General features: G+C 34.1%; 1 protein-coding gene across 1 annotated transcript in view; it reads right to left on the bottom strand.

The window, feature by feature from the left end:
- The window catches only part of EHBP1 (EH domain binding protein 1), a 361085-nt gene that overhangs the window by 6268 nt on the left and 328532 nt on the right, over positions 1 to 26285 (bottom strand). The window contains exons 22-23 of the mRNA XM_037049039.1: positions 1705 to 1804; positions 532 to 605 (exon numbers count right to left, since the gene is read on the bottom strand). Coding sequence (XP_036904934.1) covers positions 532 to 605; positions 1705 to 1804 — 174 coding nt within the window. The remainder of the gene's footprint in view (positions 1 to 531; positions 606 to 1704; positions 1805 to 26285) is intronic.

The raw sequence follows: 26285 nt of genomic DNA, 5'->3' as shown, positions 1-26285 counted from the left end.
TAATTCATTTAAAACCTTTATGAAAAAAGTGTGAAAGTGTTTCGTTTCCATCTTATGCCAATCTTTGTCTGAATAATCATTTAATAGGAGTTGGAATCTTAAGAACTATAGTAGATTGGATAGTGCCATTTTTCAGGGTTGACATCAATTAAATATTAAGGTAAAATTTAGAGTCTGAATGTGAAGAATCAAAATGATAAGTATTTCTCAAACCTCCCCAGTGGAAAAACTTTAAATTGCACATAGTAAAATGTAACTAAATAATTTAACTCCTTATATGTTTCATTTTATTGACATTTAAGCTTACTGACAAACATTAAGACAATTCTGTGTTTCATAGCAAGATAATGATTATTTATCTGAATCAAGGTCCTTAGGTTTAACATAACTAATGTTTTTTTATTCTAAGGCATTTTCTAAGGTCTCTAGTCAGACCACACCTAGGGAGACCAGAAGTGTATTATTACACTCTTTAAATCTCTCTTGACAATTGACACCTCACATACCTCACTACACCATAGCATTTCTTACCTTCAATGGCTAGCATTGCCCGCAATTCCCGATTCAGCAGCTCATACCGTCGTTCTAAATCATGTTCTTTTTCCCTAGGCAAGTGGCAAAAGTTCATCAATATGCTAATTACTAAATCATTAAACACTTAAAAGAACCTTTAGGTTACATTGATTTTAGGACTCATAACTGACTTTTCTCTTTAACTTTAAGCTACTCCAAACAAATGATACACAAACCTAAAACCTTCCTCAGGTTGAATATTTACTAGGGCTATTATTTTTCTCCTTCAATTTTGAATTGCACAGAGGTATATTTTAATCTGCAAATAAGTAGTCTCATTCTTCAAAGCTTCTTGTATTAAGTGCCAGGTATAAGACTATTTTGCAAATGGTTTTCATAGTTCACAACACTCTTTTGTCTAGAACTTTATGTGCAAATACAAGAAACATGACAATAGTGATAGTGCAAATTTAACATGGTGACAATTAAAAATCTGGGATTAGTTAACTTTTGTACTTCTTCATAACTCTTTTATCAAGTTCAGACATAGCAGAAATGACAAAAACAGCTGTTGTCACTAAAATAAAACACCAGGAAGCTGGTTCCTTCCCAAACTAGGTAGCATAATATAAGAACCTTCCCAGGTAGCAAAAAGGAACAACCACTAAGCCCTATAGTAAACTAAATGCTAAGAACTAAGAATGCTTACATATGGTCTCGTCTACAATTTACTGTAATTTTTATAGTCATTAAAAGGTCACTTCTCTGTAACTCATTCATCTTTTATCCCCAAATTTAGGGTAACATCATCTGTAGAAGAAAAAGGTACTTTTGTCTTTATTAAGAGTTATTTTAATTTTTGACTTAAACTTTGATGTTAAATAAATTTCGATTTTTCCCCCTCTAAACCATTTATATCAAACCTCCTTTTTGTGTACAAAGCTTTATTTCTTAAATATAAAAATTGTTTATATTCATTGGCTTTCAGTATAATGAACTTTTTTACTATCACTATTTTAAAGTTCTTACTGTTCAGATGAAAACTGGTTATATACTATTCTTTCATATAAAATAAACTGTAACTCTAAGGAAAGAAAAAAATTAGGCCTAATAAATATGAAACCCCAAACAGTAACAAAAAGCCTAAGATCCATCAATGTTGTAGGGAAAAAAACAGCTGTGAATACTTACAGGAGGGAGAGCTGGTTCATTCTCCTTATTAAGGCATTTTTCTTATTAACTAACATAAACCATTCCTGCATCATAGCTTCTTCTTCTTCTGTGTTTCTTCCTATAATTCAGGAAGAGTTATTTCTTCTTATATGACATTCAGAAGCAAATAACAGTTTAGCAGAAGTATTGTTTTTAACATGCAACATTTCGGCTACCTCGATAGTACAAATTATACAGTTTACAACAACGTAAGATTAAAGTCCAAGGCCTGAAAAAAGAAATCGATATTTAAAAATTCATAATCTTCTACATCCAATCTTCTAAAGCTGGTATCATTCAGAATGTATATTCCAGTCCCCCTGAACATATCTATAGACCGACCATACAAAAGGGTTCCAACTTTTAAATCCTCCCCAGGGGCTGATTTGTTATTATATTTCAATGAGAAACTCATGGCGCTGACAAACATGTGGCCATGATAAAAAAATTTTTTAAATCATTATGAGAATTACAAGACTAGCAGGAAGATCAGAGAAGTCCAGAGATTTTGTGAAAGCTTCTACTTGTAGAGACTTGAATTTTTCTTAGTTTTCTCTCCCAAAGTAAACTAAAAACATAGTGCATATACCATTCTGGAAGTCATCATCCCTAATATGGTAAACTCTTACAAATTATTTGAAATACATTGTAAATGACCAGGTTATAAAAAAATGCTTATAGCTATCTGAAAAAGCACATTATAATGAACATAACAATGTCAGTAAATCAGAAAACATTTGAGCAGAGAGTTGGTGTAACATTTTAGATTATAAATTTACTAACTGCACATTTAAAATTCACTTTTCCTAATATCCACTCCATCACCTACACTACTGCCCTCCCCCAAAGGCCACTGCATCGAGGATTATAATATATATAATTCATATTTGGTATTATTCATGTAGAAGTAGACCACAATCATACTAAAAAAAAATTACCCCCCACCTTGTTACATACTCTCCTTTCAAATTAATTGTACCTAGTCAAATGTATAATTTTTACCCCAAATTTAACCCATTATTGGTTTATTGTTTTGCTAGGTCATTATTTAATACTTCAGTCCACCTTCTGTACAGATTCATAGGGTTAACTAAAGTATCCAAAAACAAATTAAATACCCCACAGCTAGGACTCAATATCCCAGCTAAGTGTCTTAAGTTTTTTTTTCTTATTAAGCGAGATATTTTCTTTTACCTCAAACACATTTTAAAAATTCAAACAGTACAGCGGTATAATTGAGTAAAAAGTCAAATCCTCTTTCACCAACCTCACCCTCCCAATTCCCCACTCTACTCCTCTTCCCCAGAAGTAAGCACTGTTACCATTTAGCGTATCTCCTTCCAGACCACATAGCTATCACACACAGAGATAACTCATGTACAGATACATACAGGTGTCTTTTCTTTAACATAAGTGAGATCATATCATACAGGGGTGGGCAAAAGTACAGTTGTGAGTACATGAAACAGTTTATTCTTGTATTATTATTTATTAATTATTATATTATTTAACTTTATTATTAACCTACTTTTGCCCACCCCTGTATATTGCCCAGTGATGTGCTTTTGTCATGTTTAAAGATATACTTCATTCTTTTTAATACTTGCATAAATTATGGATGTGCCATTTAATTAACTATTTCTACATTGATAGAAATTTGAAGTAAAATTTAGAATGAAAATAGAGTAAAAAGAGGTGTTTTGGGTGCAAAAGATTAAACATATACTCCACAGAATCCTTGTAAAAATAGATATCTGTTGTTCATCATTAGGGAGAATAGTGAGGATATGTGTCTCTTCATTAAATGCTGTTAAAACTTTATGTTACAGAGCAGACAGGATAGATTTTTTAAGAGTATGAACAAAAGTCTTTATTGTTTTACAGTATTTTTAATCTCTCTTTTAGGGTAGCTGGTTTTGTATTCACTTTAGGCCATGTGATGTCTTGACACTAGTCATGTGATATAGGCTGCGATAGGAACAAATCCCTGGGTAGCAACAAAAGAAGAAAGAGTAAAAAGAAAAAGCTGAGAAAAAGCTTGCAATTTGGAAAAAGGCCAATTGTGCCCTGGTGAAGGCCTTTTTGATCACTGAAATCACACATGTGTGCAATATTAATAGGTGCAGTTTTTATGACATTTTATTTTCTGACTAAAGACTTAATTCTTCTGTTCATAATCTAAGTATCTTTTAAAAATACAGACGTATTAAAACTTTGTTTTGAGTTTAACTTAACCTATAATTGAGGCTTTCGGGGAATACTAGAAGCAACCTGCCTACTCTTAAATTAGCATCATTTTCTTCAATGGGAGACTGCATCTTGACAATAACAATATTGACGTGGTCCTATGTTATTTTCAGTTTGACTCATGCCTATGATTTCTAGGTGAGACTAAAAATCCCCCTCCCCTAATTGTTAGGAAATAACTAGTAATATAAGAGTTTTATGTTTCAAAGGAAATAAGCCTAACAATAAGAAATATTTAAAGACATTACATATTACTACAGAGATTATATAAATTAACTGAAAACCATAGTTAAGGTTAAATCAATTATGTTACTCCTTATTTGAGATGGTACACGATGATGGAAATCTATACTTAACTGAATAATAAAAAAATTAAACTTTTTCCTAATACATCATTACACTATTGTTTTTAGGGACCTAAAAAATTTTAAATTTAAAAAGCTTTTTTAAAAGCCAGTAAGTTAAACCATTACAAATTAATCCTGACTTTAATAACTGGTTAAAGACCCCTTTAGCTTTATAAGTAACAAAAAATATTAAAGCCTGTGATCACAGTGAGCTTTTTTCATTTCTCCTCTAACCATTTGTTATTTAATCCAATACTAGTAATCCAATTTGTCCATCAGACTTTTAAAGGGCAGAATGCAACTTCCTCAGCTTAGACACTTTTCAAAGTACAATATATTTTTCAAATGAATGCTGGATGTTTCATTTTTCCCAACTGTTCCTAGCTCTAATGCATGAGGAAAAAAAAGAACAAGATGAACATTGTTCATACTGATTAAGTAAGAGCTCATTAAAGAGCTGTCAGTGCAGTACTTTGAATATGCATGAAGCATATAATCAGATCTAGTACCGTCACTAGAGGAGAATACGGTAAGTACAAAGGATTGATTTAATTACTTAGAGTGGGCTGTGGTGGTAAAGCAGTCTTGTTAGTGCAAAAAGAAAAAGAGGCTGTATTCTGGCACTGTTAGAAAAAAGGCAGTTTTAGCTTCTGCCACAATACATAATCTCAGAATAAAGCACTTTACATTGTAGCTTAAAATGAAGACTGTCATTATTTTATAAAATGGCCATAAATCATTTTTTGTTTCACTTTACATGATTACTCTTTCAAAATTATTTTTGATTTGTACTTACCACTACATTATCACCTTACAATCAGACACTGATACTTCAAAAAAAATTTTTAAATTTTATGAACTGAAAAATTTAAGACATGTACTATCAAAAAGACCACTTTGAAATTTAAACAACGTGGAAAAACTACAAGTCAGTGTAGTTAGTAAAATGTGAAAGACTGCCTGAGTTATATTTTAAAACACAGTGCCTCAGGTTTATTACAAATATATAACCAATAAAAATATCACTATAACATTGTTTCCTTATAGACTTCTGTTTATTCTGCCTCCAGGAACCCAGTGTCTTTTCTGACAACACAATGTCTTCAATTAATGTCAGTTTTGTCTTTTAATCAATTAGTGTAGCTGGAATACGATTTGTAAAAATTGTTAAATCATCAAGAATAATGACAATGGCAGGAAAAGTAACTATGTAAATATAACTTTGAATCATTCTTCCTATCACATAGTTAACAAAAGCCACTTAATAGCCTGATACAGAGCTCTACATATTTCATATATGTTAGTTGACTAGAGTAACCACTTTTATATATCATTCATTTCCTGAAAAAAAAAAAAAGATTTAAAGTTAAGGTTTAATTTCATTCAAGAATTCATCCAGGAGTTTGTATATAGTTTTCATTTATTTTTTTCAGAAGTAGTGTTTTCAATGTAAATTTTTTAAATGAGTAAAAGTAGAGTGATGTCAAAAACCTAAAATCTTGAAGCACAGTTTGGAAGACTGTAGCTGTGTACCAATTAACTTTCCTCATTAATCTTTCATCATAAAATTATCTATTTAGAAAGATTTATTTTTAGATAGTGAATTCCCATATAAATGCAAAATAAAGGCCAATATAATTTTAGCTAGAAAAAAGATAAATAGGAAAGAATTAAAACACAAAGAAGCAGACTGTTGTACATATAAACAAACTGAAGATTTTCCACCATGAAAACATTAAAGAATGCTGAACTCTTGCCATAGCCCCATAGCGGAGATGGCTGACTAGTGATCAGATATGGCCTTAAAGGGCACACACAGCAAACACAGCAAAGCCAAACCAAACATCAAAACAAAAAAGTTGCTATTATAAATTGTCCTGATGGTATGATTACATGAATATGACCTTTGGAAGACATAATATATTACAATAGAGAGACACATAAAGGTGTCTAACTAACTGGAAAAAACATTTTAATAATGAAGGAAGTGAAATCTGGCAGATTTATCTAACACATGAGAAGATGAATTTATTGCAGTTACGTGGGCTCATGTACACATGCACTCCACAGTTGACACTATTGCAGGGCTCTGGTGCCCCAGTTTCAGAAAATATTTTAAACTTAAGAAATAGAACTTTATTATAAAAACAAATTTTACTATATGAGAGAGCAGCTAATAAATGTTTCTACTCCAAGAATATCCTCAAACAGCAATCAACATAAAAGAAGCTAATAACCTTTATTGATGATTTCAACAGCAGTTGTCTTAAAACTATTTGCTCAGCATGATGTATTTATTATAGTGTTAGAATATACATTTGGGGGCAAATCCTGTCTCCTTTTGTTTAAGTACAATAAAAATGAACACACCCTCAAATTAAACACACCTTTCATTTACCCATTTAGTAAAACAATGTGGGGATTCAGGGTAACATCTCTGTGCAGATAACTTCTGACAGACTTCTACATATACACTTTTTACAGGAGGAGGTAGAGGAAACTTTGCCAAAATACCAACCCCCAACAAGCTTATAGGTAAGAAGAAGCCATTTCTCAAGGTTGAAAACTAACAGCAGTCTTCCTGTACCAACTCCTTAGTAGAGTCAAAGAGCCTTTTTATGCCAAAGGTCAGTGCTAGAGTTCTCAAAAGGCAAACTAAGCACAAACTTAAGATAGAAAACAAAACAAAACATGGAAGTAGTCTTCATGGGAAAATTATAAATGATAAAATTTGCTATATTTATTTACAGTTTTAGCATTTAAAAAAAAGTACATATGGGATGGGGTTGACCCCGAACTAGTGCTAAAAGCCTTTAAAGGCATAATATAACCCCCATTTCAAGTAACACATGATTATCTTGACTACCTATAAATAGGTACTTGGCTAATGGTAGAAAACACTTAGGACAGAACTCTGAAACTGTGTTTTTAAGGTACATTTAAAATATTTTGTAAAATGGAATGGAGTAAGTTAGTGGGTCACTTTTATAGGCATCATTCAACCAAATGGACTGGATTCTACTTGAAGAACCAATTAGGCATCCTCCACTACAGGGAAAATGTGCATGTGAGCCATGCTTACAGATGGAGAGTGTCCCCAGCCACTTCTCCCCTCTCATGAAGCCCTTTTTGTTTGGACTGCACTTGGCAGACTCCTCTCTGCCCCTCTCTGTCCTACGGCCTTCTCACAGTCATGCCACAGAAATGACAAAACAGTGGCTCTAGAGGTGACAGACATTCATGTTGAAGAAGACCATGAAGAGCTGAATAAAATTATTTCTTGAAAAGTAGTAACAATATTTTTAGATGAATGTATTTAAAGATACATGATTTTAAACATGTATGTACTTGTCCCTAAATTATATATTACAAAAGATCTTTTAAACTTTTATATGTTCAAGTAGGTCAAAATTTCTGGTGGGGAATCTTCTTATTGAGAGAATAGGCATTCATCTTTTTTTTTTTAGGTCATTTGGCACATAGCTTTACATAGGATGGTCTGGGACACAATCTATAATTTAAGTACTTTATGGAAAAGCACCTGACTCATAATGAACATTAGAATAAAGGCCTCTTGTAAATAAATTAAGGAGTACCTTTATGAATGTTTACCTACATTAATTCCTAGAAACTTCTTGGATACACTATAAATTCTGGTAGGTCCAATTTATTTCCATCTACAGTTTTTGTGACTGGTTAGATCTGTCATTTTGAATGTGATGCAAATAAGATGAACATTAAGTCTGTATTCATAACAGCTTTTGTCCAGTTTGGTTAAAAAAGTGGGCTGAGTCCCTTATTCTTAGACTGATTAACCTCTCTAAACTTCAGTTTCTCCATCCCTATAAGAATAACCACATTATTTACCTCATATGGTTGTTAGAGGAATTAAATGAGAAATGTAAAGTCCTTAGCACAGTACTCAATGATGACGATAATGAAGAGGGTGATGATGACATGCGGTAAGCTAGGAACTGGACATACAAAGATGTGGTGTCCTCTGAAAAAGCATTCATAGTCTAGTGTGAAGACAGACACATAATTAGGAATAGCTGGAGGGAGGGTAAATTTCTAAAATTTATGGACACAAATTATATCTCAAATCTTTGTTAGTTGTACAAAGTCTACAGTAGGTCATTGGTCACAAGAGGGATAGGTGAGAAATGTGGGTGAATCAGTACAAACTCATCTCTGCAGCTAGAAAAACAAAGTGAATGCCCTAATGGGTCATCACCGTCACTGGTGCAAAGGAAAGACATCCAGAACCATGTGACACAACAATGTGGCTATGCTCCAGGTAATGACAGTCTAGTTATTTGAAGTGAGTTTAGAGATTTAAAAACAAAGTAGATCATGGATACTGCTTAATATTTTAAAAAGTTAAATATTAAGATTAAAAATTATGGGCTAAAAGAACAGATTGAAAAATTTACTAGTTATCAAAATAAAGTTAAAAAAGAAAGTGACAATTTTAAGTATGAACTGATGTAATTTTAAAAGAAAATCCTTAACAAAAATCAAATATTTATAAAGTGCTCTGGCTGGTATGGCTCAGTGGATTACATGCTGGCCTGTGAAATGAAAGGTTGCTGGTTCAATTCAGGTGAGGACACACACCAGGGTTGCAGGCCAAGTCCCCAGTAGGGGGTGTGTGAGAGGCAATAGATCCATGTTTCTCTTACACATCATTGTTTTTCTCCCACTCTTTCTCCCTCCCTTCCTCCTCTCTCTGAAAATAAATAAATGAAATCTATAAAAATAAAATAAAATATTTATAAAGCAAAAACCTTCATTGAGAAAGCAAGTTTTCATCACTTTTACAGAAAAACATTTTGATATTAAAACAAAGCCTCTTTAAAATCAGGTTATGAAATTGGTAATATAGATAAGATGGCTGATTTACTAAATGCCAGGAGAGAAGAACAGATTCTGTTCAGAGTATAGATTAAATAACCTATAACTTTAAAATATAGATGGACAAACCAGGTAGATATGCTCCGAAAAGTCTTTTCTTTTTAAAATTTTTATTTATTTATTTTTAGAGAGGGGGGAAGGAAGGGAGAAAGAAAGGGAGAGAAATACCAATGTGTGGTTGCCTCTGGTGCATCCTCTATTGGGGACCTGGCCTGCAACCCAGGCACATGCCCTCACTTGGAATCGAACCAGCAACCCTTTGGTCACAGGTCAGCACTCAATCCACTGAGCTACACCAGACAGAGCTCACTAGTTATTCTTATATGTGCCCTGACCAACTATTGAATCCACAACCCTGGCTTACTCAGACAATGGTCTAACCAACTGAGCTACCCAGATGGGGCCAAGTCTTTTTTTTTTTAATAGTTTCTACAAAGATGTATTATGTAGTCAGTTAGCTACTCCTTTAAGTAACCTCCTCCTGTGTTGTTTAAACTTTTAAAATGTCCTTTAAAAATCATATCCAGGATGTCCCCAGAACCTAAAGTTTCCAAAAAGGGATGAGTTCAACCGCTAAACCCCAATGTACTACCTGCAGAATGACTACTTCTTTTACTCTGTACCTTCTTTGATCTTGCTTGGTTTCAGCCAACCAGGTACCACTAACTTATCCTTTCTTATGTACCTTCTTAAATACTTTTATTTGGTGAGAGAGGGCTGAAGGGAATTATGCCTGTCCCCTTCTAGCCTATGGTCACATTCATTCTCAAAACACAGAAGCCTAATGAAAGCAGGATCCTGCAAAACCATCTCCAGCAGCCTTATAACCTGCATAGGGCTTCAATTACTACACAACATTTTTTTAAAAGATTTTATTTATGTATCTTTAGAGGGGAAAGGAAGGAGAGAGAGAGAAATATCAATGTATGGTTGCCTCTGGTGTGTCCCCTGCACATGCAACCCAGGCATGTGCCCTGACTAGGAAGAGAACCACGATCCTGTGGTTCGCAGGCCCGCGCTCAATCCACTGAGCTACACCAGCCAGGGCTTACTACACAACATTTTGAATCAAATGCAGTGGGTGCTGTTTTTCAAGATCAGGCCAGGTGACTACTGTGTTTCAACACTATACTATTTCATCTAATGTCCCTCAACCTTCTCAGTGGAGCCATTCTCTTCACCAGGATACACAAAAGACCTTAATGATGGACTTGTGTTCACAGTGCTGTTTCCTGAAGCCCTGGGAAAAACAGTGTCTCAGGCCATCTACGTCATATACTCCCTTTTTACATCACTAATAACCAATAACTTTCTCATCAGCTGGCAATAATAATGATAATGATGATGGTGACAGCACTGAATACTAAATGAGGTTATATAACTTACCTAAAGCAATAGAGCTAGTTAGGGATTAGTTAATTCAAGCAATCTGTCTCATGAATAACCACTCTTGCCACCAGCCACTCTTGGCCACCCTACTTGACATAGGTAACCAGTCTTACCAGAAAAGGCCCTTTATTTAGCATTCAGGCCAACCCTGACAAAGCCTTCAGAGTGGCTGATAAGCAAAACAAAAAACCAAAAAGCAAACCTTCAAGCTGCTTATAAACAAACAAACAAACAAACAATTTTGTTCACTTAGTTCATCTATTACTAGAAAGGATTTAGTTTACTCTTCCCGGGGAGGCCCCTGGGACTTAACAATGACATCAGAGCAGTACATCAGGGGATGTCAACGGGACTCAGCCTTTTCTCCTATGCAGATGTGACCATAAGATTCTTGAAGTATAGTTTGGTGTACAATGTCTCCCAAACAGGGGATTCCAGAAAGAGACTTGCTCACTTGTTGGGCAACTCTAAGCTACTATGACTTCAGTTGAGCATTTAAGGGATCCTTCAAGGAAAATGGCCCAAACAAAAATGCTCTGCCTAGTACTGAATTATCAGGTTGTATTCAAGTTCCAGCTCTGTTCTTTAAGAGATATGGGAACTTTGGTAAACTACTTAATCTTCTGATGCCTCGCTTTCCGCATTTGTAAAATCAATATGATAGTTCTACTACATAAGATTTTAAAAAAGATTGACTCAATATATGTAAAACATTTAGAATAGTTTCTGCTTGTAATAAATGCTATTGTAAATGTCTTTCTCTTTCTCTCATATGCACATGGTACAGAACCACATTCTTTTTTTAAAAAAGGATTTCATTTATTTATAGAGAGTGGGGAAGGAAGGAGGAAAGAGAGGGAGAAAAATATAGATGTTCAAAGGAAATATCAACTGGTTGCCTCTCACACATGGCCCTGCCGGGGGCCTGGCCCAACCCAGGCATGTGCCCTGACTGGGAATCTAACCAGCCACCTCTGACAACCAATCCACTGAGCTATACTAGTCAGGGCAGAACCAATTCTTTATTCAAGTTTTAGAGTTACCCTTGGTGTGTAATTCCTAGGATTAGTGATGGAGCAAGGCAAGGTGATTCCACCTGACAGAGTCTTACAGTTTTTCTGATTGCCTCTGCAAGCACCAAAAAGACCTACCCACAAGAGGCAAGCACAATGGGCAATCTCGTGCAAGTCTTAAAATGTTAGTTCCATTGAGCATGACATTTCTAATGTCTACACATATATATTTTACTGGATCAATCAACCAAAAAGTATCCTGCCACCATTTCAACTTTTCATTCCCCTAAACTATGGAAGCCCATCAACTACCCATTACCCAGTTTTCTTAAAGGTACTACTAAAATGCAACGCCCTCATGAGACATCCCTATTCCCAAGGTTACACATGTTCTGATAAGTCTATTCCAAAGGTTCTCTGGCTTATATAGCAGTTCTTTCAGTCAAAAATTCAAAGAAAAAAAATCAAATTTGTGACTTGTAGAATCTTTAGAATTCCCAAAGATAAAGTTATTTTCAAATTTTCTCAATTTAATCCCTAGGATAAATTCAATTCCCTCTTTTATCGTGATATAGATTTAAAGATACTCCTTAGGCTGAAGAATATCATGCTTCCCCAAGAGTCCCTCTCAGATTCTGGTAAAAGTCTTATGGGCCAGCAGTTAGCTGTATGTCCTTGTTGTGTTGTATGTCCTCTGCCTCACTCCACAGTACAGCCCACTTAAAATAAGTCAGAACAATCACATCTAAAACACTTAACCTACATTCCTCCCCAAAGTCATGACTGAGATAGCCAGTCAAGATGGTAGCACAGGCAGACATGGCTCACCTCTTCACACAACTACATCAAAATTACAACTAAAATATAGAACAACCATCACTTAGAACCATCAGAAATCAAATTAAATGAAAGTCTGACAACTACAGAATTAAAGAACCCACATCCACCCAGACTGGTAGGAGGGGTGCAGACATGGAACTGGCTGGCCCCTCACCCATGTGTGATGGATAAAAATTCAGGAGGGATGTCTTGGCAGTGACGAGTCCCAGGCCCCCCCAGCCCAGGGTTCTAGTGCTAGAAAGATAAGTCCCCACAACTTCTAGCTGCAAAAACCAGAGGGGACTGACTCAGTGGAAGATACTTCTAGATCCCCAAGCAGTTCCTCTTAAAGAACCCAAACATAAACTCACCTACTCAGACTCACTCCCTCTGAGCTCCAGCACTGGAGAAGCAGCTTGAAAGGCACCAATGGCATAAAGGGAGGAACTGAAGTATCTGGCCTCAAGGCAAGCAGAAGCCATTATCTCTTCTCTAAACCCTCCCCCCACAGAGCCTGTAAGCCTGTGCCATATCTAAGACTCCATCAACCTGTCTGATACAGTTTGCCTGCCCCAGAAATCCCCAGATACACTGGCCCACCCAAGCTGCTTTTCCATATGAATGGCTAGTCTTGGCTCATCCTTTACAACTTCCTAAAACCTCTCACACAAGCAAAAGCTTCCCTCAGTGACCCCAAGGCCCCACACTAGCAGCAGCTAGCCTAGATTCACAGATTGGCTTTGAATGGGAATCTCCAAGCCCAGCAAAAGTAGCAACCATCTCAGACTGCTTTATAGCTCAGGCAGGGTGGTCCCAGGCAAAACACAGGTGAGGGCTGGCCCTTGCCTGCACCATCCAGGAAATACCAGGGCCGGCATACCCAGTGGACAGCTACAGACCACATAGGAGAATCACCACCCTGCCCCTGCACAGCTGATCCTCCACAAGGGCACAGGTTAGTGATCAGTGGTCACAGCCAATCCTTACAGCTGACTGGCCCAGGTAAATCCCTCCCATTGATCTGCCAACAGCGACCAAAGCACAACTACAAGAGGAGTGTGTACTCAGCCCACACAAAGGTGCACCTCAAATACCCAACTCAGGTGATAGGGGAGGCTGTGCCACTGGACCCGACAGAACACCTACTAATTAGGCCACACTACTAAGACATGGAGTCAAAGCAGCTTTATTAAACCCAGGGAGGATGCCAAAACAAGGAGACAAAGAAACATGCCCCAAATCAAAGAACAGATCAAAACTCCAGAAAAAGAACTAAATGAAATGGAAATAACAATCTATCAGATGCTTTAAAACACTCTTTATAAGGATGCTCAAGGAACTTAGTGGGTAAGGACTTCAATGCATACAAAAGATCCAGTCAGAACACAGGATACACTAATTGAAATAAAGAAAAATTTATAGGGAAACAATAGTAAAGTGGATGAAGCTAAGAATCAAATCAATGACTTGGAACACAAGGAAGCGAAAAACAACCAAGCAGAAAAGGAATAAAAAAGAATAAAAAAATGAGGATAATATAAAATAGCCTCTGGGACAACTTTAAGAGGTCCAACATTCACATCATAGGGGTGCCAGGAGGAGAAGAAAAAGGGCAAGAGATTGAAAATCTATTTGAAAAAATAATGAAAGAAAAATTCCCTGATTTGATGAAGAAAATAGATATGCCAAATCCAAGGAGCACAGAGTCCCAAACAAGATGGATGCAAAGAGGCCCACTCCAAGACATGTCACAATTAAAATGCCAAAGGTTAAAGATAAAGAGAGAATCTTAAAAGCTGCAAGAGAAAAGGGATTAGTTATCTACAAGGGAGTTTCTGTAAGACTATCAGTTGATTTCTTAAAAGAAACTTTGCAGGCCAAAAGGGACTGACAAGAAATGAGGAGCAGAAACCTACAGCTAAGATTGCTCTACCCAGCAAAGCTATTATTTAGAATAGAATGGCAAATAAAGAGCTTCCCAGATAAGAAAAAAAAAAAAACCCTAAAATTCATCATCACCAAACCATTATTATATGAAATGTTCAGGGACTTATTTCAGAAAAAGAAGATCAAAACTATGAACAACAAAATGGCAATTAAATAATTTATCAACAATTCAACAGAAAAAACAAACAAAGCAAACAAAAAGAACAGAGACAGAATCATGGATACAAGAGTGTTTTGATGGTTGCCAGATAGGACAGGGCTGTGGGAGAATGTGTGAAGAGGTGAGGTGTTTAAGAAGTAGAAATAGGCAGTCATGTAATAGTAATGGGGATGTAAAGTACAGTACAGGGAATGGAGTAGCCAAAGGACTTAATATGCATGACCCATAGACATGAACAATGGTTAAGGGCATTCATTGCCTGGGAGGAGTGGGGTGGAGGAGGGAAAAGGAGGGGGGGGGAAATGGGGAAAAGTCAGGATAACTGTAATAGCATAATCAATAAAATATACTTAAAAAAACAGTCATTGTCAACTTCAAGTCTGTTTAGTACTAACAATATTCCTCTTAATATTATTGAGTTCAGAATTTAGCAAAATAGCTTCCTAGTCTACATCAACAATTTTGTAAGGTTCAAAACAAGCACTTGGGTGAAAACAAATTGTTAAAACTTCTAAATTTTGGTTCCCTGTAATTTTATTCTCATGATAAATTAAAATATTTTGACTGCTTTAATAACTTACTTTTGTGGAAAGTTATTTTGTAGGTGAAATACAAAACTGTTTTTATTTTCAATAAAAAAATTATATCAGTCTGAGTACCTACCTTCCTTGGCTTATGTTTAACTTTCCTTACAAAGCTAGATCCTTCAAAAGCACAACAGATACAACTATGACCAGGTCTGTCTAGTGGAAGAAAACATGCTTGCTGGTGGGAAGAAATGCTGGGGCTCTACACAATTCCTCACTTTGGCCACCAAGTGGTGCTATTAATTCAGAGTGAGCTGGCATTGGGGGAGTGGGGTTGGGTAGCTTTGGGGTGGGTAAAGTATATGACCAGTCAGTAAAAGCAGGACTCACAAGTTAGATGTTCACAGCCCTGTATACAGTGAATTTACATATCACTTTCCACTCAATGTCACCAGCCTAAAAACAGGAGAAAACTAATTCATATACTTCTTTTTTGATGGTAAAGTCCACTATATTCCCTCAGGAAAATAACTTTATATATACATATTTGTATCAAATCAGCTGTAAAGATAATCATAGAATTTTTATTAATCTTCCACTCTCTATAACTGTTTTCTAAGCCCCCCATTTAAAAAGTAGTATTAAGCATTTAAAAATATATGATTTAATTTAAAAAAAAATAGATATCAGCTCGATAGTTTTCCCTTGACTTCTGTTATAAACTTTTCCTGAGGTAATAGCTCCTCTGAGTGGATGAATGACTTTCACATTTCAGCTTAAAAGTGACATGTGTGGACAAGGAACAGATGCAAAGACTATATATATGTTCAGTTTTCTTATGCAATGCATGGGGAGGCCTATGAAAAATGTTAAAAACATAACTAGTAGCTAAAATAAAGACATAATTTACAATCCACTACAAGAAAAACTGGTAATGTTTCCACAATGGAATGAACAATGGTTTGAAAGCAGAACTTTGTGAGCTTGTAAATAGGAAAAAGGTCATCTCAACTGGACAGTTCTGTTTCAAAGATTAAGGACCTAGTATTGGTCAGTATGTATCCAGTTGTCTCTGTACATTAACATCTTTTTAAGAAAAGTGTTGCCATGTGGGGAAGCTGGGAGAAAGGTATTGGAGTACATAAACTCCCATGATTTTAACTGAACCGAGGAGGCAATCCTACATGCTTAGCCATCTCTGATGTCATTTTTACCAAAACAAAAATGATGAAATCTTTGTTAAGCTTCTTGGGATAGAGAGTGTCAAGATGAAACCAAAGAGGAGAAAATGTATTTGTAAAGTTGGTTCCTACATGGATGTCCTAAAATAAATTTCTCAAAATACAGTAACTTAAGTTGTTTATTTCTGGAAATGATCCACAGAACTCAATTAGTATATCAATTCAATGAAACATATAGATTGAGGGTCTAGCCAAATTCCTAATGCTTCCTCCTAGTTTATTTAGTTACGAAAATGTTCTTACAATTATCACTTATTTTTTTATATATAAGTCAAGGGTTAAAAAAAAATCCCACAACTTTCCAATCTTATGCCAAAATGCCAAACCAGTTCTTTAGGCATTTCTTGGGGGAGAGAGTAAGCATGCATGTGTATTTGGTGTGTGTATGTACATATATATGTATTGAGGGAAGTGAGGAGTTATGAAAGAATGGGAGATGTGCATATTACTTAGCAGCTAAGGAAAATTTTAAAGATAGAAACAAAAATAAATAATTAAATCGTCACTATGATGAACGCAACAACTACTTTTATATTAAGTGCCAACCCTTTGCCAGGCTCTGTGCTAAGTACTCATATAAATTTTATCTCTATCTGTATGAAAATATTTTACCTACCAATAACCTTATTTAATAAGTTGTATCAGCTTTATTGTTAGCCCTTTTTTCAAATGTGGTCTGTGGGTCACCTATGTTAGAATTAACTAGAATTCAGGGCCTCACGTCAGATTCACTCAATCAGAATTTTTTAGGCTGGGCCTGGGAATCTTTATTTTTAACAAACTCCTCAGGTGTTTTTTATGCAAACAAAACTTCGAGAACCACTATCTTAACCCTTTCACAAATAAATAACAAGATTTTTTAAAAAGAAAGGGTGATATTCCATGTATAAGATGTTATTTTAGCATTGGCATGACATTACACAAATTTAATTTCACATTCAGAAGAAAAACATGTTGCTGCCAAATCAGTTCAAATGCCTAAATTTTGTTTCATAGATAGTTGCTGAGAAAAACACATTTTCCTGGAATTTCTCTCTTTTAAGTGTTAAATTTTTTTTACTGCAGTCTAGAATAAGGATGTACCTCACTTTAGGCAAGACATGTTCCAAATGGAAAATTCTGGTGATGTGATAATTCTTTAGGTTCAAAAATTGTATTGCATATTTTCAATTCAAAACTTCTAGTAGTGGAAAGTACTTTTTAAATATCACTGGTAGAAATTATATACATTTGTCCTTCTGGATAAATGAACAAACATGAGTCAGCAGATGAAAGAGTTACCTATATACTTAAAGACTATATATAGTAAAAAGCTGGGACATAGAGTGAGTGCTAAGAAGAAACAAATGTTTCTATTGCATGAACTAGAGTAATCCTATAACAGTTGATTTATACTACTTCTAGGTATAATTTATATACTTTCCTTCTTTAAATAACCCAAATAATGAAATGCAGATAGAAATATATTAAAGATGTTTGATGCAGTTGAACACATTTTGAGAGTACAGAAATTCTGGAAGTATGACAACTTTATTTTTTTTAGTTTTAATTTTCCGCATAACTACAGAAAGGAAAGACTATGGAAATAAAAGAATTTAGGAATGTTACCAATTTTCAAAATTGAAGGTGTAAAAAAATAAAGAGCAAAAGTACTTCGAGCACTTTAAAATGTAAACTCCCTTTTAAAAAACAAATTTTACTGTTTTCTTTACATTGTTATTTCTAGTCACTGTTGTTTTCAACAAAAGCCTATTCCAATATATTTGCAATATATAATAATAAATAAATATATAAATGTTCAAAACCCAGTATTTATCATAGTATTTTATTTAACACTTGATGGTAATGAATATCATTCCTAATATATCAGTGTTTTTCTTAAAAAAACGCTTTATTTATTTGTTTGTTTGTTTGTTTTAGAGAGAGGAGAAGGGAAGGAGAAAGAGAGGGAGAGAAATGTCAATGTGTGGTTGCCCCTCATGTGGGGAACTAGCCCACAACCCAGGCATGTGCTCTGACTGGGAATCAAACCAGCAACTCTTTGGTTCACAGGCCTGTGCTCAATCCACTGACTTACACCAGCCAGGCATATTAGTGTTTTTCATTTTTTGGTAGTTTATTTCAAAGGAGACCTTGACAAATTTAAGTATTAAAGACAGCATATAAGTAACAATAGTTGATATCTATTGAACCTGGTATATGTACCAGGCACTTTGCAAATGGTTGATATAAGGTATCTAATTTAATTCTCCCAATTCTCTTAGCTGCCATACCATATTGCCCTTAACTCAGTGTGACACAATCTGAATTGGTTATATTCAGTAACCAGGGTTAAAAGTTTCTACTCTCAGTGTAGTGCTTTAGACATAATAGGGCTCAAAAAATATTTTTTGAATAAAAGAAAATCACAAGACAGAAGGTTAAAAGAATCTTATCCTTTATGCAAACTGCAGTTAGATTTTTTGCTCCAACTTTTATTTTTAAAGCCATAGTGTCCTCATTCTAATAAAGTAGAAATCGAGGTTCACAGCTATGAAGCTGAGCTAGTAAGCAGGAATGAATAAAGTAAATACTAGAATGAGATCTTGGCTATCATTCTCCCAGCCAGGGTTCCAACTCACTGCTGGAAGGGCTGAGCCCATGTTTTCAGATGAAGGTATATACTGAGGATTAAGTACTGAAGAAAGCCTCGCCTATAATTATGCTAACAGCAAAGGAAGACAGATGGGCTTTGGTCCTAATGGACAGGAGCACCAGAGAGAAGGTTCACACAGAGACTTTGGAAAGCTGGGCCCTGACTCACTATTTCTTCCACCTGGCTATGACTCTGCTAATTATGCATGTGATAAAATGATTGTTTGACATGTTCTTTTATGCTTTTTATTTTTCTAAATATTGGATTAGAATGTAATTGTATGAAGTTGTATCACTCCTTGCAATTAGAAAATGATTTTATATTATTTTGCATTCTTGGTGTTAGATGACACAAAGTAACTAAAATCCTGACTTGGCTGAAAACACAGAGGCGCTCAAACTTGACTTATAACACTACAGTTACCAAAAGTATGTTAGCATTTTATTTACAGAAAGGAATAGATTTTATCAACTCGTAGAATCTATCAAAGGATGAGCTCTTTGCCTTTGGAAATTGTGTTCAACACTCACTTGTAGAAAATTTCCAAACATACTTTTAAAAAAACCTGATTTCTTTATTATGCACAGATTCAATGTCCTATGAATTGTCAGTTACAATTAGTTTAGTGGGGAACAATGGGCTAAGTCTCTACCATTACAGAACTTTAAATGTAACTTTATTTACTTTACATAATCAAATTCCCTTACTTATTTTGTTTCTATTCATAAAAAAGTTCCTTTGCAGAGACACTATTATAATCTTGTCTATTTCACATTTTGTATCAGTAGAGATCAAATGGAAACATTCTTCTTTAATAAGCTAGAACTTCTATTTTCTATTTTACCATGTTATGTAATGATTTTTTAAAATGTCATTAATGAAAGTTATAGTTAAGCTTTTTTTAGTTTTGTAACCCAAATGCCAATATAGATATCTCAGTTAGTTTAATGAGTATTTTTCAATGGTATGGCTTCTTATTGTAATTTGTATAAAATAGACATACATACTATGTCTTTTTAAAAAAGAACCTCTACAAAATGGAGACATTTTATCACATGAATTCTAATTCCCATCCTAGCTGTGAAAAGCATAGAAATGCTGTACTAAATGACAGAGAACAAGGAATAACCAGATATTAAGAAACACTCTGTTGTTATATTTAGAAGATAGTTTCCAGTTTTTTGCTGACTTTATTGACTAAAGTTGTCCAAGTTATTTCTGTTATTATAGGGTTTCTGCCCCTTCAAATTTTAGAGGTGTGAATAAATTACAGAGGCAATACCTTAAGGAATACGAACAAAGTTTAATGTACAAAAATTTAATTTTCAGGATAAGATAAAACTTAAGATAAAAGACTAGAGATACACCAGAAACATGTACCGTAAATGTGAAAAACATCACCAAATTTTTTCTCCCCACACAACCTGAAAGTATTACTGTATCAAACTTCCTTTCCTGGTTATTTATTAGTTGTAGAGAATCAGTTTAACTCTAAGTTCAGATGTCTTTCTATATAAAAATGTCCCCAGTTTTGGTTTTCATTGTCCCCTTCCAGATATGGGTGTGATTGAGATAGAGTTGACTACTTATCTCCTCACTAGTGTGCAGTGATTGCTGGGGAAAAGACACAGAGCTAGAGAAAAATGTTCCTTACAAATATGTAATTTAAATCACATAAAAGCATGTTTCCTTAAATCTAAGAACCTATTTTTATAGTATCTATTCAGGCAATCTTAACTTTTTGTTATCGATACCCTAAACGTAAAACTACATAAACTGCCATTATCTAAGTCATAGAATCAAATGTTGTCTATAGATCCTGTTTTAATGTTAATGAATTTATAAACACAAATAGCTAGCATCCAGCCTACAGTGAAAAGCAGAACACTTCAAGCATTTAATACAGCTAAAGGGGCAGATTAGAGATCAATAACAAAATCACCTGGTAAAAACGGAAAAAGGTGTTGCATTAAAAGGCTTTTTGCTTTACATGTGAAACAATACTGAGAAACCTGTATTTTAGCACTTGTACTCAACAGGCACTCCAAACTATGCAAAGATGAGAACAGAAACCCATCCTTTCTAATAATCTTGTGACAAAAGCTAAAAGACATCATCCTATTAACTAGTGATCTCAACTGCTAATGCGGAGTACTTCCTGGTGCCTTTTATGTAGAATGCTGCTATTAAAAAACCACTAAACATTCACTGTGAACAACACAGAATCATTCATCTTTTATCAGCATCTCTTGTTAGAAGAGTATGAGTGGGGCTGAAGGTGTCATTGATATTATGGAGTGGAAATTAATCAGAAATTTTTCTCATATTTTCCTCATCTCACTAATTTACTTCTGTACAAATTTCCTCCTGTTAAAAAGTTCATACCCAACCCCCTGTTGTACTCTTTTAAGTTGAGAATATTCAACGAGTGCGTCCCCTGAAAAGCACCAGGTCCTAACACAAAAAGCATTCGAAATTCTCATTTAGTTGTCTTTATTTTGCTAGCGCCATGTGGTCCTTGAAGATGTAGAAAACACGGGAAGCCGAGTAAAGATCAGAGCAAGCTCATTAGCATTCTGACAAAATTGGAGTGGTGGAGATGTATAGTTTGCCTAGTTTGTCGTTTTGAAAGCTACCGGTGGTAAGCTTTCTATTTCATTGTGCTTTTGTCTTTTTTTGGGGGGGGGGGTGGGTTTCAAAGCAGCAGGGTATTTGTTAGCCCTAGGTCTGCACAATGCATTGTGGGAACCTTTCCTGCACATTCAGTCCTATATAGTATCATTCTAGTTTGAGTCAAAAAGTTTTTTTTCCACCATTTATAAAAAAGGGCATGTATGTGAATCTTAGTACATCCCCTCAAGGCGTTTATCAGAGCTTTGCTTTTCTCTTTTGCCTGAATCATAAAGTCCAAAAAGAGTTAGAAACGACCTAAATAATATAATATTCAGTTTTTAAAAAATGTTGCTACTCATTTCAGAACACAACATTAAAACACTAATTTATTTTCACTCTTTGTCACAAACGACTAACAAGCAACATGCAGGACTGATTCACTTAGTTAAAATTCAAAAGCTCACTGCTCACTGTAATAGACCTCAATTCTATTTTTGAAAATAGTATAAAGAAAAAAAATAGTTTGTGCTTTAGAATTATGTAAATAAAGAATACCACTTAGAAGGCTTAAATAAGTTATTAACCTAGTTGTTTGATTTTCATCGTCATCTTCTTTTTCTTTTCTTTCTTGCTTTTTTTTAAACATAAGGCTCACTTTGAACAGCTAAATAGGCTACATTAATGCTACTATTCAACATGAATGTTTCCAAGTTGCAATGAAATGGATAATGGTCTTTGGGGATGAATTTATCTACTAAATCCTTGTGGTTGCCCTCCTATCTTGGATGATGACCCAAAAGAATGTCAACAGTTCATTTTCCCAGAGAGCTTGGAAGCAGTCCCTATGCAAGCCATAATCTGCACATTCTCAAAGAACCATTTCAAACATTATATTTCACAAGCATTTTTAAGTGATTTTCCTCTCATCCCTAGTATCCTAACAGTACTTGAGATATTAGTACCTCTGAAATGAGAGCTAAACAAAGTTTACAGATAAATTCTACATATGACATAAAATTTAAAATTTACTTTCAATATGCATTTTAAAAACATGGTCATCTTGTTATAATAATATTTATGGCACTGGGATAAATGTCTAGAGTTAGTATTTTTCTGTGAAAAAGTACTTTTTTATTATTAATTATTTTGCTTAGAATCAAACCTTATTCATAAATAGTGTTTATAGTTTCTCTTAATCAGTAGTTATTAAAACCCAGGGAAAGCTAAAGAGCAGTGGGCAGTGAAATATAGTGTAAGTGTCATTTGGTAAAATTTTAACAGTAAGATTTCTGTTTGAAGTCATTTCTGTATGAAATCTCCAACACAGTAGCATTTGGTTATTTCACATTTATTTCCTTTGTCCAGTAACAAACTATTAGACTTAGTATGTTCTCATGGGGTGGGGGGTATAGTTTTTATATATCAACTATTCATATTATATTAGAGCACATAATTAAAATAATGTAACTTTTCTTTATTTCTATTTTAAGCTCTAATTTTTACCCCTTAAGAGTTCTTTTTACGTGTTCTAAATTTTAAAGGTATAAATTTGTGGTTATGGTGTGAGCCTAATTATATATTGTTAGACTATTAGACCTAACTTAAGGCTTAATATTTAAATGCATCGCAGCATTGAACTGTTCTACTGGTAGCTTTAAAGTTATTAAAAAATGCTGTTACTATAGTAATAATGACTGAGTTAGTTCTATACTTTGCAATATGAGTATAGCTGCAAAATCATTTATCTACTTCACTGCATTCTCCTACCAAAGTTTCTTGAAAAAAATCATTTGGACTAGCTCTATCAAATTAAAGAGCAGTCAGGAGTATCTAAGTCCAGCTTTAAAACAAACATCTTAACAATTACTTAGCCATATGGAAAATAGGGTATGTCTCTCCTGAAACTATTTGAAAAATGTATTTACTATCTTGAATTTAAACTTCATTAGAAACCATTTTTGACTTGCAATGCCAAGATTGCTGAAATATCACTCTGCTAAATAACCATGAAAAGACATGTAAAAAAGCAGGACTTTTTAAAGCTGCCAATTAACAGTTTCTATATTTTAAAGCAATTACATTTTCATTTATAACAACTTCAAAGTCCAAAAAACAAAGTAGAGTTAAAGCACTATGAATAAACAAATACAGTTGTACACTGAGATATAGCTATACACATGCTAATAATACCTTTTTTACATTATACCAAATTTGAAGCTTCTTCACAAGTGTTCACATTGTACTTGTGTTTGGGATCCTATGACTTAAAGGCCAGATGCTTTTCACAAATGACCAACAATTGTAGAATAAATTAATGATTGATTTTTTTAAAGCTTTGATGGAATTAAGCATACTTCTTTTCTCAGTGTGCCTATGTGAATGTTTGCCTGTTAAACTTTTTTTTTTTTTTTTTGACAAGTGAGGCCACCCGGCAGAAAACAACTGATGCAAAACCCAGGGGTAATCCCTCTGTTTAGTTCAACACTATGGTTAGCCTTAACACTGCCTCTATTATCCAATGGATTTAGAGAAACTTTCATTTATTTGTTGGCCTCAGTTTTCAATTCTGTTGCCCTCTTTAAGGAAACCTAAACTTATTCCTATATAAATACATTTGCATACCGGTACAATGAAATGTTCTAGAATTTTTATTACCCTACTAAGCTAAATAGGGACTACGTACATATGTAGTAGGAAACGTACGTGAAAACAATCAAGATATATTTTTAACTAAGGATTTTAAAGCACATTACAATAAACCTGTAATGTTCATGGTACAAGATTAATATAATTATTACCAAAATATTTTAACAATATACTGACATCTATTTTAAAAGCCTGAAACCACTGGAACCTAAGAAACATTCCATTATCACAAAATCAGAGCAAATTTAGTATATTAAAATGCATCATTTTTTCTATAGGAATCTTTTAAAATATATTTTTTATTCTACATAATATTTTACATTCTTGAATGTTCAGTCTAAACTACAAACAAAAACAAAAGGTTTACTCTATTCCGATAAATCACATAAATATATATTTTTAGTTTATTTAGGGGATTCAAATTAGAGATTCATTTAGCTATATATTCACTATAGCAAATAGTTCAACATATTTTTAAAAATACGTTTAAAAACTACACTATTTTTCTTGAAACATTTACTCATTTTAAAAAAATTGACTGTATATAAAGCAGCATGGCTTAGGAGAAGGAAAACATGCTGGACTGTGAGTCGGAAAATAACAGCTCTGAGTCAGTCTCTTATCGTGGCCTCAGAATTTTCATCAGTAAGATAAAAGACCTAGATTTGATGATCTTTAAGACTTCACATTTTCAAGCCTTTATAACAATGTGGTACTAATTATACAAAACAAACAGTTATAACATTAATTACTGGAATGTGTTCAAATGTTGGTTAGAGCCTTCCTTACTCCACAAATGTTTTTAAAAGTAAGTAAAATAGTACAAATTGTACTATGAATGCATGTATTGTACAAGACCAACATTCAGTAATAGAATTTCATTAAAAAAGTTTCAACTTACAACAAAATGAATCATATAAAGTTTAAGAAGGAAATCTTAAAATTCTTTGGAATACTCTTTTTAGCTGTTGTTCCTAGTTAGTGAAGTCAGCACTAATTCTCAGGAAAACACATCAAGAATGATGTTCCACTTACACCTTAACTTAAAGAGGTTGGAATTAGCAATACCACACACACCTCACTCCCTACATTTTCTTTCCTTAGTTTTCTCTAAAAAACAATGACATTAGTTTCTGGAAATATTGAGCTAAGAAAAGTTTCACGTAGACTCAGACATTTAGATGTTCATTTAGGACTTTTTAACTTTACCAAGAAAGCAAAATGGAAAAACGATGATGACATTCTGCTACCCAGAACAGAAGCAGAGCTCTTTAACTCAAAATGCACTTGGGTTTTACTGTACGAGGTATTCTCTTACGAGTAACAAGTAAACATGCAATTTAGAGTTCTAGCCAGTCCTACAAATTTCTTCTATAAAATTGATTTCCCTATTGGACTATGTACACCAATACAAAAACAAATGAAGTACCAAAGAGCCCTAATTAACAATTTTGCAAGTGAATACAGACATTGGAGCAACACTGCTGCCATTAAAGTCTATTCCATGGCATATCTGTTTCTGTTAACATTTCAATAGACCAATTAAATGACCTTTCCCCCTTCAAACTCAATTAAGCTATTTGAACTTCCAATGCCATCTTATCATGTATTTGTACAAAATTTACACAGAGGAAATTAATTTTTTAGTTTTTAATGGGTTTAAGAAGTCAATACTATTTTAAAATTAGCTCTCATAAAATTTCACATAATGAAAATACAGGATATTATCTGAATATGCAATTGATTAAGCCAAATCATTCCTTATAGTCTAACCTCACATATTTTAATTTCTGATTTATTACTTTAACAATTTTTCAATCTAGTTATAATTTTTAAATCTGTAAATATACAAATGCCGTTTATTGTTTTTAGACACGGTGAAAACTAAAAAAGCAGAAAGCCAATGACAAATAATGCTCCCTGGTATAAAAGAGAAATCTTTACCTCCTTATAATTAAAAAAAATGAAAGCAATGATTTACATAATGCCAGAACTTGCAAATTCCTAATACCCCTAATATTTAATAATAGTAAAAATAAAACAAAACCCCCAAACAAAACCT

This window comes from Sturnira hondurensis, unplaced genomic scaffold (assembly GCF_014824575.4).
Source record: "Sturnira hondurensis isolate 20B ecotype Veracruz unplaced genomic scaffold, ASM1482457v3 Scaffold0006413, whole genome shotgun sequence".
In the NCBI taxonomy this organism is placed as follows: Eukaryota; Metazoa; Chordata; class Mammalia; order Chiroptera; family Phyllostomidae; genus Sturnira; species Sturnira hondurensis.
This window is presented reverse-complemented; position numbering and strand designations above follow the sequence as displayed.